The sequence below is a fragment of the Moschus berezovskii genome, chromosome 24, assembly GCF_049115385.1.
Source record: "Moschus berezovskii isolate FMDL1 chromosome 24, NW_MosBer_1.0, whole genome shotgun sequence".
Taxonomy (NCBI): Eukaryota; Metazoa; Chordata; class Mammalia; order Artiodactyla; family Moschidae; genus Moschus; species Moschus berezovskii.
This window is the reverse complement of record NC_142483.1, coordinates 57,686,081-57,701,619: the sequence shown is the minus strand read 5'-3', so window position 1 is coordinate 57,701,619 and position 15,539 is coordinate 57,686,081. Positions and strand designations below refer to the sequence as shown.

General features: G+C 40.8%; 1 protein-coding gene across 7 annotated transcripts in view; it reads left to right on the top strand.

Annotated features, from left to right (window-relative positions):
• RBMS3 (RNA binding motif single stranded interacting protein 3) overlaps window positions 1-15,539 on the top strand; it is an 841,063-nt gene that overhangs the window by 230,604 nt on the left and 594,920 nt on the right. For all 7 annotated transcript variants that reach the window (XM_055414762.2, XM_055414770.2, XM_055414766.2 and 4 more), the window contains exon 3: window positions 14,746-14,804. In XM_055414762.2, the coding sequence (XP_055270737.1) occupies window positions 14,746-14,804 (59 nt within the window). The remainder of the gene's footprint in view (window positions 1-14,745; window positions 14,805-15,539) is intronic.

Here is a 15,539-nt window from a genome sequence, read left to right as displayed (position 1 = left end):
ATGGGGTTGCACAGAGTCGGACAGGACTGAAGTGACTTAGCAGCAGCAGCAGCAACTAATACATAGATCTATAAAAGAAACTTTTTTTACAGTTGTTTTTCTTATCCCTAAGACATGTAAAAAGCATTTCTGATTGTCAAAACATTGCTCCTTCTTTATTTCTTTTAAGTTTGTGTATTTTTGGCGATACTGGGTCTTTGCTGCTGTGTGTGCGCTGTCTGTGGTTGCAGCGAGCAGGGGCTACTCTCTAGTTGTGGTGTGTGGGCTTCTCATCATGGTGGCTCCTTTTTCTACTGAGCACTGAGCTCTAGGACACTTTGGCCTCAGTAGCTGGGCCTTGGGCTTAGTTGCCTCAAGGCATGAGGAATCTTCCTGGGACCAGAAATTGAACCCGTGTCCCCTGCATTGACAGGTGGATATTCCACCACTGGACCGACAGGAAATCCAATTGCTCATCCTTTAAACACTTCCTCCTCTTGGATATTTTCTTCAGTTCTCCCAGCTAGAAACTCTTATATCGTATTCTTTGTAAGTTTAAAAGGAAATTTTGCTTTGTGCAATAGACTTGTGAAATCTACTTGGTGTGGATTCAAGAGCTTAATTACCTCTGGAGGGATAAAACAAAATACCCAGATTACAAGGCCAAGAACAAGTTTCTAGAGTATCAGTTGTCTGTTCTGGGTGACCCTTGTTATTACACACGGGTCTTGGGTCACAGAGAGCTCGGAGTTATTGTTTGACAGCTTGGCGGGACCCACTGCAGAATCATTGCACCAGGCATTCAAGGAAGAGTCTTGTCTGGATAGTCTCACCTTGGTTGCCTTTACCAAAACTCACTAGTCCTCGGATAAGAGGTGACTGTGTTAGATTGCTAAGCTGCCATAGCTAAGTACCACTTAAGAAACAGAAATTTATTTTCTCATTATAAAATGATATGAGAGGAAGGTGTCACAGGGGTGATTTATTCTAAGGTCTCTCTCCTCAGCTTGTAAATGACTATCTCTTCCCTCTGTGCCTTTATCCTAATTTACGATGTTGGTTGGTTTAGGGCCCACCCATAGGACTTGGTTTTACCTTACCCTTTTAAAAGCTATCTGTCCATATATTTACATTCTGAGGTGCAAGGTGTTAAGACGTCAACATATGAATTTTAAGGGAATATGTTTCTTTCCACAACAGTTATTTATGGTTTTGACCGCTCATTTTATATGCACACACACACTTGCATACATACGTTGGCTGCACTGGGTCTTAGCTGTGGCATGTGGGATCTTTAGTTGCAGTATATGGGATCTAGTTTTCCTGACTAGGGATCGAACCTAGGCCCCCTGGATTGGGATCATGGAGTCTTAGCCACTGGACCACCAGGGAAGTCCCCGGACCACTTGTTAGTAGAATGAACTTGTAAATGCTTCAGAACGTTAATGGATTATGAACTTGTTCTCTTGTAGATGGAACCCAGTTGATGTGGTCCCTCAAAGGACTAGTCCCACCACATTCCTACTGGGTCCCCAAAGCCATCCATATACCCCATTAGCATCCCCAGATGCCAAAGAATGAATGAGCCATCTAGAAATAGGCAAACGATCACATTGGCTGAAAGGATAATATTCCATCCCATAAATAAACATAGTACCTTTGTTCTTGTCTTGGAATCAGTATGGAAGGCACGTGAAAAATGAGTTAGCTGGGAGTTAATTGACTGCAGAACCTATTTTCAGTCTCTGCTTGTATTTTTTGAATTATAATACACAGTGGGTGATTCAGCAAAAGGCTTCAAAAAGAAATTCTTTAAAGAAAGATCTCACTGAATTGATGTCTTCATAATTCAGGAAGAGTAGATCCATAATAGCCCTATTTTCTCTTCAATTTTGAAAAATAAAAGATGCCATTAGTTTAAATTAGGCTCATATGTGGAATATTCAAGGGTATCAACAAATGACTCCCATGCTATTCAAGAATGAGAATAAATGACAAAAAGAACAGATATTTCTTTAAAAAATTAAATGTAAAATCTGTATTGATGGGTTTGGGTAAACTTATTTTGAAGAGTTGATAGACAGCATATGAATTTGTAAAACTCAGTTGTGTAAACTCAAAATATAGTAAGTGGGTAGTTGCTGCACAGTGGCTTCTGTTTGTGATTGCAGAGTCCTCTCAGCTATAAACACGATGTTATCTGGGACTAAGGTGTGTTTGGGGAATGCACTCAGGACATTTTTTGGTGACTTTATAGATATGATGGGAGTTTAATTTTTATATTAAAAGATGTCCTGGCAATGCTGTATTAGCTGCTTCTCATACTGGCTGGAGAAAGCACTAGCCCAGATGGAAAGAATTAGGGTAAAAAAATGTGTTCATTTATTTGTTTCCCCCAAGAAGCTGAAACCCCAGGAAGTTGACTATGGGTAGTATTTTATCTCTTCTAGCTACAGGAAATGAAAATATAGAAAAGAGAATTGGGAACCCTGCTGAGATGTCTATTTCCAGGCATTGTTCAGTAACTCGGTCACATTTTTTCCTCTAATATCAGATTTTGCTTTCCACTTGTGGGTGGCAGTAAAAAAAAAAAAGAATTTTTCTGAACACAAATAAGTAATATAATGTAAGTTTAAGAGTAACTTTATCTGAGAAATAATTTTTTTTCAGGGTGTATAAAGATGTATTATAGGTGGTAGTTTTTACATTACTTTGACAAGACGTCAGTAAGAGTAATTTAATATAATTCTTCACAAGTATATTACACGGATGACTTTTGTCTTTATGGTGGTTTTAGATCTCTTCTCAAAAATAGTCTAAATTTGATTCACCTATATCAGGAGTTGACTTTGCAGGGCACGGAAGATACAAAACCAGTCATGCAGAAAGTACCTGTTTGTCATTGTGAGAGTTCAGACATGAACTAGAACCAATGGCCCATTAAATACCCACTCTTGTTGTTTAAAGCATATTCTAGCTTTGAGAAATAATTGTTAATACAGAATCTTGTAGCTGAGCCAACGACTGGAATTCCTGTAACTCTAGTCAGAGTAGAGGCTAAATTAAGCAGTTGTGTTCAAGGGTTTTGTGATTCTGCTCCACTGGAAAGTCTCGTCTAGAGGGTAATTAGGAACAGGGGCAGCCAAGAAATAGCATACTTTGCTTTTTGGTGTGTGTGTGCTTGTGTGTGTGTGTGGTTATCAGTTTTCCATGTAAGGTAGTATTGTAATACTTTCTGAATTATAAATTATCTTTTTAAGAAGTCTAGAGGGATGGGAGGGGTGAGAGGAAGGAGGTGACGTGTGTATAATTATGGCTGATTTGTGTTGTTGTATGGCAGAAACCATTATGACATTGTAAAGCAACTTTCCTCAATTAAAAAATAAATTTAAAAAAATGTTGCTTGATAAAGGAGTCACAAAAGTTTTCTATGAGAAAGTGTTTTGCCTTGGGGCTGTAAAAAACTGAAAGTGATTCTTCCCATATACTATTGATACATTTAATGAAAGAGAAATCTTCCTTGTAAAAGCATTATAGGTATATAACATAGGTATATTATATAGGATGGAAGGTATATCATAGGTTAAAATTCTCATTGTCAGAGGGAATTCACTGAGATACAGTAATTTTCAATTTCCTCTTTAAAACACAGCTAAATTTTCATTTAGAGGGTACTTACATGAAAATTTCAGAAGTAGCTTTAGAAACCAATTAAGAAGGCTTTTTGTCTTATGGGTTTGTGTGCCTGACATGAGATGGTCATAAATGCTCTAAATTCTGTTTCTTCCTCTGGATTTTACTTCTCTCATATTGTATTGATGGGTGCTTTGTGTGGGGGGAAAATTTCTGCAGATGTTCCCTTTTCTCTTTGTTTTTGTTTTATTCTCTAAGATATGTACAGTTTTGCAAATGTTCACTTCCCTGAATAGTCCAAATCTAGCAAACATCACTGTAGTTAATGTGTATGGGGATAGGTACTTTTAACCATTGTCTACAGAACACACTGTTCAAAGATTATATTATTGTCCTGGCTATTTTCCTAAAGGAAAATATTTTACTCTTGGGGTGAAATAAAGCTGTCAAGCAAGCTTGTGTTTCTGTGCTCCACGGTTGGGGAAGGTGGAAGGAAGCATTAAGAATTTGGGGAATGGGGAGCGGGCTGGTATACATACAAGGTTGTAAAGTCAGTTCAAAGAGCATTTGAAAATCTAGATATCAATAGGTATTTTGTAAAGGAATATTGGGCTTCCCTGGTGGTTCAGATGGTAAAGAATCTGTCTGCATGCAGGAGACCCCGGGATCAATCCCTGGGTGGGGAAGATCCCCTGGAGGAGGGCATGGCAACCCACTCCAGTAGTCTTGCCTAGAGAATCCCATGGACAGAGCCTAGAGGGCTAAAGTCCACAGGGCCACGAAGAGTCAGCCACAACTGAGCAGCTAACACTTTCACTTTCTCTCAAAGGAACATTGGGATAAGAATATTGGTTCATGTACAGGCAGATTTGGCCTTGGAGTACAGAATGAAGCAGGGCAAAGGCTAACAGAGTTTTGCCAAGAAAATGCACTGGTCATAGCAAATACCCTCTTCCAACAACACAAGAGAAGACTCTGCACATGGACATCACCAGATGGTGAACACCAAAACCAGATTGATTATATTATTTGCAGCCAGACATGGAAAAGTTCTATACAATCAGAAAAACAAGACCAGGAGATGACTGTAGCTCAGATCATGAACTCCTTATTGCCAAATTCAGCGTTAAATTTACAAAAGTGGGGAAAACCACTAGACCTAAATTCAGGTTGATTCAGGTATACCTAAATCAAATCCCTTACGATTATGCAGTGGAAGTGAGAAATAGATTTAAGGGACTTGACCTGATACGCAGAGTGCCTGATGAACTATGGAGGGAGGTTCGCAACATTGTACAGGAGAAAGGAATCAAGACCATCCCAAAGAAAAAGAAATGCAAAAAAGCAAAATGGCTGCCTGAGGAGGCCTTAAAAATACTGTGAAAAGAAGAGAAGCGAAAAGCAAGGAGAAAAGGAAAGATATACCCATGTGAATGCAGAGTTCCAAAGAAGAGCAAGGAGAGATAAGAAAGCCTTCCTGAGTGATTAATGCAAAGAAATAGAGGAAAACAATAGAATGGGAAAGACTAGAGATCTCTTCAAGAAAATCAGAGATACCCAGGGAACATTTCATGCAAAGATGGGCTCGATAAAGCACAGAAATGGTATGGACCTAACAGAAGCAGAAGATAGTAAGAAGAGGTGGCAAGAATACACAGAAGAACTATACAAAATAAGGTCTTCAAAACCCAGGTAATCATTATGGTGTGTTCACTCACCTAGAGCCAGACATCCTGGAATGTGACGTCAAGTGAACCTTGACTTGTTCACTACGACCAAAGCTAGTGGAAGTGATGGAATTCCAGATGAGCTATTTCAAATCCTAAAAGAGGATACTATGAAAGTGCTGCACTCGATATGCCAGCAACTTTGGAAAACTCAGCAGTGGCCACAGGACTGGAAAAGGTTAATTTTCATTCCAACCCAAAGAAAGACAATGCCAAAGATTGCTCAAACTACCACACAATTGCACTCATCTCATACGCTAGTAAAGTCATGCTCAAAATTCTCCAAGCCAGGCTTCAACAGTACATGAACTGTGAACTTCCAGATATTCAAGCTGGTTTTAGAAAAGACAGAGGAACCAGAGATCAAATTGCCAATATCCGCTGCTGCTGCTGCTGCTAAGTCACTTCAGTTGTGTCCGAGTCTGTGTGACCCCATGGACGGAAGCCCACCAGGCTCCCCCGTCCCTGGGATTCTCCAGGCAAGAACATTGGAGTGGATTGCCATTTCCTTCTCCAATGCGTGAAAGTGAAAAGTGAAAGTGAAGTCGCTCAGTCGTGTCCGACCCTTAGCGACCCCACGGACTGCAGCCTACCAGGCTCCTCCATCCATGGGATTTTCTAGGCAAGAGTACTGGAGTGGCTTGCCATTGCCTTTTCCGATCGAAAAAGCAAGAGAGTTCCAAAACAGTATCTATTTCTGTTTCATTGACTATGCCAAAGCCTTTGACTGTGTGGATCACAATAAACTGTGGAAAATTCTGAAAGAGATGGGAATACCAGACCACCTGACCTGCCTGTTGAGAAACCTGTATGCAGGTCAGGAAAAAACAGTTAGAACCGGATATGTAACAACAGACTGGTTCCAAATAGGAAAAGGAATACGTCAAGGCTGCATATTGTCACCCTGCTTATTTAACTTATATACAGAGTACATCATGAGGAACACTGGGCTGGAAGAAGCACAATCTGCAGTCTAGATTGCCAGGAGAAATATCAATAACCTCAGATATGCAGATGACACCACCCTTCTGGCAGAAAGTGAAGAAGAACTAAAGAGCCTCTTGATGAAAGTGAAAGAGGAGAGTGGAAAAGTTGACTTAAAGCTCAACATTCAGAAAAGTAAGATCATGGCATCCAGTGCTGTCACTTCATGACAAATAGATGGGGAAACAGTGGCTGACTTTATTTCTTCGGGCTCCAAAAATCACTGCAGACGGTGATTGCAGCCATGAAATTAAAAAGTGCTTACTCCTTGGAAGTAAAGTTATGACCAACTTAGACAGCATATTAAATAGCAGAGATATTACTTTGCCAACAAAGGTCCATGTAGTCAAGGCTATGGTTTTTCCAGCGGTCACGTATGGATGTGCAAGTTGGACTGTGAAGAAAGCTGAGCGCTGAAGAATTGTTGCTTTTGAACTGTGGTGTTGGAGAAGACTCTTGAGAGTCCCTTGGACTGCAAAGAGTGTCAACCAGTCCATCCTAAAGGAGATCAATCCTGGGTGTTTATTGGAAGGACTGATGCTAAAGCTGAAATTCCAATCCTTTGGCCACCCTATGCAAAGAACTGATGCATTTGAAAAGACCCTGATACTGGGAAAGATTGAGGGTAGGAGGAGAAGGGGATGACAGAAGATAAGGTGGTTGGATGGCATCACCAACTCAATGGAGATGAATTTGAGTAAACTCTGGGAGTTGGTGATGGACAGGGAGGCCTGGCATTCCCTGTTCCGTGTGGTTGCGAAGAGTCGGACATAACTGAGCGGCTGAACTAACTGAACTGAATTAATGTTCAACATGGCAATAAACTCTAACCTTAAGGTTATCTTCTCCACTGGACAGAATTTATTTACATCTCTGCTCAATAAAAATCCACAAGTTAAAAAAATGGGGTAATAGACATTCAGCAGTGATAAACAACAACAACAAATTGAACCTATGGGTAATTGTATGATTAAATACATCAAGAACCTAGTTAATAAAATCCCAAAGGTTATAATAAGATCAACATTAATTATAAATGTAAATTATCCTTTCAGCAAGTAACTGCCTGAGAAGTTTTTTGTGTGGAAAGTTTTGACAGTCTAAATGGTGGTATTTTGTTTAGTTTTGTTGTTGTTTGGGGGTTTTTTGTGTTGTGCAGGATCTTTGTTGTGGCATGTAGGCACTAGAGTGTGTGGGCTCAGAGTTGTGGCATGCGGGTTTAGTTGCCCCATGGCATGTCGTATCTCAGTTCCTCGACCAGGAATTGAACCCGTGCCCCCTACATTGTAAGACAGATTCTTTACTATTGGACCATCAGGAAATTCCCAGTAGTCGTTTCAAGCTGTCATTTGGGATAGAACCTCCTTCCACTACTTATCTGCTTCAGAGACTGCGAAGGACTAGAGATAGTTCTACATTGCAGATAACAGCAAGAAAGTGATTGCAAGTAAAGATAACTGAGCACTTTCTCTATGTCAAGCAGTGTTATCAACACTCTAGGTAAATCCCACTTACCCTCACAACAACCCTATGAAGCAGACTATTGTCATCATTTTATAGGTTTATAAGTAGATATATACAATTTTAAGTAAATAAATCAATATTAAAATATAAATTTATATCATGATAGCTTCCCAAGTGGTGCAGTGGTGAAGAATCTACCAGCTAATGTAAGAGAACCCAGACGCGGATTTGATCCTTGGCTCGGGAAGATCCCCTGAAGGAGGGCATGGCCAACCATTCCAGTATTCTTGCCTGGGAAATCCCCTGGACTGAGAAGAGCCTGGCAGGCTACATTCCATGGGATCATAAAGAGTCGGACATGATGGAGAGCTTTTACACTCCACTTATATCATGATAGATGATGAAATGATGCAAAGACTTACTTAGCCAATCAAATATACCCAGGCTGAACTGAGATTTGAGTCTTGGAGGTTTGTCACCACAATATATTCTTTAAATAACTACACTGTATTGCCCTGGAGGTCAAATATTTGGATCGCCAAAGTAATGAAAGTTGATGAAACAAGAAAATTGATATGTGTAGCTTTTCTATTCTAGAAGCTGCACACTACATTATTTAGATCAGTTTAGTTGCTCAGTCGTGTCCAACTCGTTGCGACCCCATGAACCAAAGCACGCCAGGCCTCCCTGTGAATCACCAGCTCTCGGAGTTTACCCAAACTCATGTCCATTGAGTCAGTGATGCCGTCTCATCCTCTTTCGTCCCCTTCTCCTCCTGCCCTCAATCTTTCCCAGCATCAGGGCCTTTACAAATGAGTCAGCTCTTCTCATCAGGTGGCCAGAGGATTGGACTTTCAGATTCAACATCAGTACATCCAATGAACACCCAGGACTGATCTCCTTTAGGATGGACTGGTTGGATCTCCTTGCAGTCCAAGGGACTCTCAAGAGTCTTCTCCAACACCACAGTTCAAAAGCATGAATTCTTTGTCACTCAGCATTCTTTATAGTCCAACTCTCACATCCATACATGACTACTGGAAAAACGACAGCCTTGACTAAATGGACCTTTGTTGACAAAGTAATGTCTCTGCTTTTTAATGTGCTGTCTAAGGTGGTCATAACTTTCCTTCTAAGGAGTAAGCATCTTTTAATTTCATGGCTGTAATCACCATCTGCAGTGATTTTGGAGCCCCCCCCCCCGCCCCAACAAAGCCATTGTTTGCACTGTTTCCCCATCTATTTACCATGAAGTGACAGTTCCGGATGCCATGATCTTACTTTTCTGAATGTTGGGCGTTAAGTCAACTTTTCCACTCTCCTCTTTCACTTTCATCAATAAGCTCTTTAGTTATTCACTTTCTGCCATAAGGGTGGTGTCATCTGCATATCTGAGGTTATTGATATTTCTCCCGACAATCTAGATTCCAGATTGTGCTTCCTTCAGCCCATGATGTACTCTGCATATAAGTTAAATAAGCAGGGTGACAATATACAGCCTTGCCGTACTCCTTTTCCTATTTGGAACCAGTCAGTTGTTCCATATTCAGCTCTAACTATTGCTTCCTGACCTGTCTACAGGTTTCTCAAGAGGCAGGTTGGGAGGTCTGATATTCCCATCTCTTTCAGAATGGTCCGTTGTTTATTGTGATCCACACAGTTTGGCATAGTCAGTAAAGCAGATGCCACAGTTTTGGCATAGTCAATGAAGCAGAAATAGATGTTTTTCTGGAACTCTCTTGCTTTCTCCATGATCAAGCGGATGTTGCCAATTTGATCTCTGGTTCCTCTGCCTTTCCTAAAACCAGCTTGAACATCTGGAAGTTCACGGTTCACGTATTGCTGAAGCCTGGCTTGGAGAATTTTGGGCATGACTTTACTAGCGTGTGAGATGAGTGCAATTGTGCATTAGTTTAAGCATTCTTTGGCATTGCCTTTCTTTGGGTTGGAAGAAAACTGACCTTTTCCTGTCCTGTGGCCACTGCTGCATTTTCCAAATTTGCTGGCATGTTGAGTGCAGCACTTTCACAGCATCATCTTTTAGGATTTGAAATAACTCAACTGGAATTCCATCACTTCCACTAGCATTGTTCATAGTGAGCAAGTGAAGGCCCACTTGACGTCACATTCCAGGATGTCTGTTCTAGGTGAGTGATCACACCATCATAATTTTCTGGGTCGTGAAGATCTTTTTGGTACAGTTCTTCTGTGTGTTCTTGCCACCTCTTCTGACTATCTTCTGCTTCTCTTAGGTCCATACCATTTCTGTCCTTTATTGAGCCCATCTTTGCATGAAATGTTCCCTGGGTATCTCTGACTTTCTTGAAGAGATCTCTAGTCTTTCCTGTTCTGTTGTTTTCCTCTATTTCTTTGCATTGATCACTGAGAAAGGCTTTCTTATCTCTCACTGCTCTTCTTTGGAACTCTGCATTCAAATGGGTATATCTTTCCTTTTCTCGTTTGCTTTTTGCCTCTGTTCTTTTCACAGCTATTTGTAAGTTCTCCTCAGGCAAACATTTTGCTTTTTTGTGTTTCTTTTTCTTGGGGATGGTCTTAATCCTTGTTTCCTATACAATGTCACAAACCTCCATCCATAGTTCATCAGGCACTCTATCAGATCTAGACCCGTAAATCTATTTCTCACTTTCACTGCATAATCATAAGGGATTTGATTTAGGTCATACCTGAATGGTCTAGTGGTTTTCCCTACTTTCTTCAATTGAAGGTTTAATTTGGCAATAAGGAATTCATGATTTGAGCCACAGTCAGCTCCCCATCTTGTTTTTGCTGACTGTGTAGAGCTTCTTCATCTTTGGCTGCAAAGAATATAATCAATCTGATTTCGTTGTTCACCATCTGGTAATGTCCATGTTAGAGTCTTCTCTTGTGTTGTTGGCATTCTCTTTGCAAAACTCTATTAGCTTTTGCCCTGCTTCATTCCTTGGAAGGAAAATTATGACCAACCTAGACAGCATGTTAAAAAGCAGAGACATTACTTTGCCAACAAAGATCCATCTAGTCAGGCTATGGTTATTCCAGTGGTCATGTAGGGATGTGAGAGTTGGACCATAAAGAAAGCTGAACCCCAAAGAACTGATTCTTTTGAACTGTGGTGTTGGAGAAGACTCGTGAGAGTCCCTTGGACTGCAAGGAGATCCAACCAGTCCATCCTAAAGGAGATCAGTCCTGGGTGTTCATTGGAAGGACTGACGTTGAAGCTGAAACTCCAGTACTTTGGCCACCTGATGTGAAGTGCTGACTCATCTGAAAAGACCCTGATGTTGGGAAAGATTGAGGGCAGGAGGAGAAGGGGACAACAGAGGCTGAGATGGTTGGATGGCATCACCGACATGATGGACATGAGTTTGGGTAAACTCCAGGAGCTGGTGATGGACAGGGAGGCCTGGCGCACTGTGGTTCATGGGGTTGCAAAGAGTCAGACATGACTGAGCGACTGAACTGACCTGAACTGCTTCATTTTGTACTCCCAGGCTAAATTTACCTGTTACTCCAGGTGTTTCTTGACTTCCTACTTTTACATTCCAGTCCCCTTGAAAGAAAAGGACATCTTTTTTTGGGTGCTAGTTCTGAAAGGTCTAGTATGTTTTCATAGAACCCTTCAACTTCAGCATTACTGGTCGGGGCATAGGCTGGGATTACCATGGTATTGAATCGTTTGCCTTGGAAGCAAACAGAGATCATTCTGTCGTTTTTGAGATTTAAGCACTGCACTAAATTCAAAAATCTTTTATTCAAGTGCCTACTATTAACGTTCAAAAATTATGAGATTTTGATCGAATTACTGATCTTTTAGAGCATACTTTCTTCTTCTGCACAATAGTCGTAGATATTTTCAATCATAGCTGTCTTTGATTTTGTTTTATATAGAGTTATCATTGTAATGATGCAGGAGAAGAAGGGGTACTAAGTATACAAGTGACTGAAGCTTCAGGGCTATGTGAATGAAATCTGCCTGGTTCAGCATTGGACAGGTCCAGCCCAGTTCTCCCTGACTTAACAAGGGTGGAGCTTGTAGATGAGAATCATTGCAGACCCCTTCCACTGATCGCATTCCTGTTTCTCTTGTGACCTACTAAGAGCTTAGCTCCTATTGGAATGATTTTCAAGGCTATCGGTGGCATTTTTATAATAACAGTGAGAGTAAGTGAAAGTGGAAGTTGCTCAGTTGTGTCCAATTCTTTGTGACCCCATGGGCTGTAAAGTCCATGGAACTCTCCAGGTCAGAATACTGGAGTGGGTAGCCTTTCCCTTTTCCAGTGTATCTTCCCAACCCAAGGATTGAACCCAGATCCCCTGCACTGCAGGTGGATTCTTTACAGCTTAGCCACAAGGGAAGCATTCTTAGCACTATGCTATTTTCAACACTAGAATTTTAATAAATGACCAAAGCATCGATGATATAGTAAACGGTATTTATAAATGCAAAAGAAATATTGAAATGTTTAATATTCATTAAACACAGAATATTTCATGTTTATCCTATGTCCTTAATACATGGAGTTTTTAATATTTAGCCAATGTTCTTATGCTTCCTTGTTGTTGATGTTCACTTACTAAGTTGTGTCCAGCTCTTCACAACGGTAGCACGCCAGGCTCCTCTGTCTTCCACCATCTCCCGGAGTTTGCTCAAATTCATCTCCTTGGAGTCTGTGATGCATCCAATCAACTCATCTTCTGCTGCCCACTTCTCCTTTTGCCTTCAATCTTTCTCAGCATCAGAGTCTTTTCCAATGACTTGACTCTTCACATCACGTGGCCAAAGTATTGGAGTTTCAGCTTCAGCAACAGTCCTTCCAATGAACATTCAGGGTTGATTTCTTTTAGGGTTGACTGGTTTGATCTCCTTACAGTCCAAGAGACTCTCTTAAGAGTCACTTCCAGCACCACAGTTTGAAAGCATCAACTCTTTGGTGCTCAGCCTTCTTTATGATCCAACTCTCATCTCTGTACATGACTACTAGAAAAACACAGCTTTGACTATGCGGACATTTGTTGGCAAAGTGATGTCTCTTCAGTTCAGTTCAGTTCAATTCAGTCACTCAGTCATGTCCAACTCTCTGCGACCCCATGAATCACAGCACGCCAGGCCTCCCTGTCCATCACCAACTCCCGGAGTTCACTCAAACTCATGGCCATCGAGTCGGTGATGCCATCCAGCCATCTCATTTTCTGTCGTCCCCGTCTCCTCCCGCCCCCAACCTTTCCCAGCATCAGAGACTTTTCCAGTGAGTCAACTTGTCACATGAGGTGGCCAAAGTATTGCAGTTTCAGCTTTAGCATCAGTCCTTCCAATGAACACTCAGGACTGATCTCCTTTAGAATGGACTGGTTGGATCTCCTTGCAGTCCAAGGGACTCTCAAGAGTCTTCTCCAGCACCACAGTTCAAAAGCATCAATTCTTCAGCAATCAGCTTTCTTCACAGTCCAATTCTCACATCCATACATGACCACTGGAAAAACCATAGCCTTGACTAGACGGACCTTTGTTGGTGAAGTAATGTCTCTGCTTTTTAATATGCTATCTAGGTTGGTCATAACTTTACTTCCAAGGAGTAAGGTCTTTTAATTTCATGGCTGCAATCAGCATCTGCAGTGATTTTGGAGCCCCCAAAAATAAAGTCTGACACTGTTTCCACTGTTTCCGCATCTATTTCCCATGATGTGATGGGACCAGATGCCATGATCTTCGTTTTCTGAATGTTGAGCTTCAAGCCAAACTTTTCACTCTCCTCTTTCACTTTCATCAAGAGGCTTTTGAGTTCCTCTTCACTTTCTGCCATAAGGGTGGTGTCATCACTCCAGTGTTCTTGCCTGGAGAATCCCAGGGACGGGGGAGCCTGATGGGCTTCCGTCTATGGGGTCACACAGAGTCGGACATGACTGAAGTGACTTAGCAGCAGCAGCAGCAGCAGCAGCAGCAGCATCTGCATATACAAAATTACAGGAAAACTTGTCAGAGATTTTCTGACCATACCTGAAATCTTGAACATTTTAAACTTAGTACTTAAATTTGCATTATAACTTATCCACGTCTTCCGTTGATTCAGAAGCATCCTTCATGCAATCCTAAAGAAAGACCAGGTTTTAGGAGTTATCTTCCTTGTCCCATCATTTATACTTCATAAAGGGGCTTGACAAGATTTTCTCATTCCCCTTATTCCCTATCTTTAAAAAAAACCTGACAGTAGATTTTCTGCTAAAGTTATGAAATAATTAATACAGATACAATGTATATAGATGTATATGGTAGAAACTTTGTTGTAGAGGAAGCACCATGGATAACATATATCATTTGTTACTTACTGCAGATCTTTATTAAGCTTCTATTACTGATGCGCTAGGCATGGGGAATACAAAACTCAGTCCTTATCCTCTATTAACTTACAGTAAAGTTAATACCGTTTTAGTAGCGAAAAAACAAAAGTCCTGTCTGTCCTAGGACCTACTAGGAATGACAGCATTTCAATGTAACGTTCTTGCACATCATTCAAGGTGATTGTTCCGGTTCTCATTTTTATAAATGAGAATGTGGGCTTGGAGAAGTTATGCTGAACTGCTCAGAATCAGAGAGCTAGCTAAGCGCCAGAGTTGGATGCAGGCGCTGATCAGTCTGGTTCCAAGTTCTGTGCATTTTCCCATGAATCCACGGAGTGTAATTTTCTTTGATCACAGTCACACACAATCCCCTCTCAGCCAGCTATGACAGCCTGACAGGTTTATTTTTGAAGGTTCAACCCAGTGATTATGGAGGGAAGGAAGCCCATTCTCCAGCTGTAAAGAGGTGCTGGTGAAAAGAGGTTATCCAGCTGTGAAATGGGGATTCAGAGCTTGTTTGCTTGGTTTATTATTGCTTAAATGTGTGTGCACCGATGTTCATCACAGTGTTTTAAGTATCCATTGAGTTACAATAACATGGATTTTTCTCTCTCTCTTTCAGGTATGGAAAAATCGTATCCACAAAGGCAATCCTTGACAAAAACACAAATCAGTGCAAAGGTATGTGTCAGGACATCTCTAAGTGAACTCACACCTGTGTGTCCCACCGATGCCTCCTGCCAGGCGAGACCTGGGCATCAGCTGCACGAGGATCTCTGTGCACAGTATACAGCAACCTCTTTATAATGATGCCTGGGCTTTGATCAGTTGCATTTCTAGTAACATTACTCATTAATTTTTTTTTTTTTCATTAACGAACAAAATTAAAATCACAAATCAGAAAAAGTATCAGATTGTTTCAGCGTAAGACTAAATTACCTCCTAACAACTCTGGGTTATCTGATTTGAATGATATCATCAGTGATGCAAATTGATTTCCTATATAAAAATGAGGAACTCTGTGGAAAACTTTCCATGCCAAACACATTTTCATTTATCTGTTGTTTAAGGCTTTAGCTACATTGTTTGACTAGGAATGGATTTACTGGTGGGCCCATTGTGTCTAAGCTTCAGCTGTAAGCCTCTCACGGGACCTCAGAATTTGTATCATATCAAGGCTTTATCCTTTTCCTGGAAATATTTCTGAAGTTATTTGACTATATCTGTGACTCATGTATTTTTCATGTCTGAGAATCCATACTCTTTTAAGCGTGGCATTCATTTATTCATGAAATCTAAATGGTCTCTCTTGTTTGACTCAGTTTTTACTGGAAAATTAGAATGCTTCTTGTAACATGTGTTATTTGCTGTTTCTCTAATCCAGTCGTTTTTATAATACCAACATCAAGAAATATG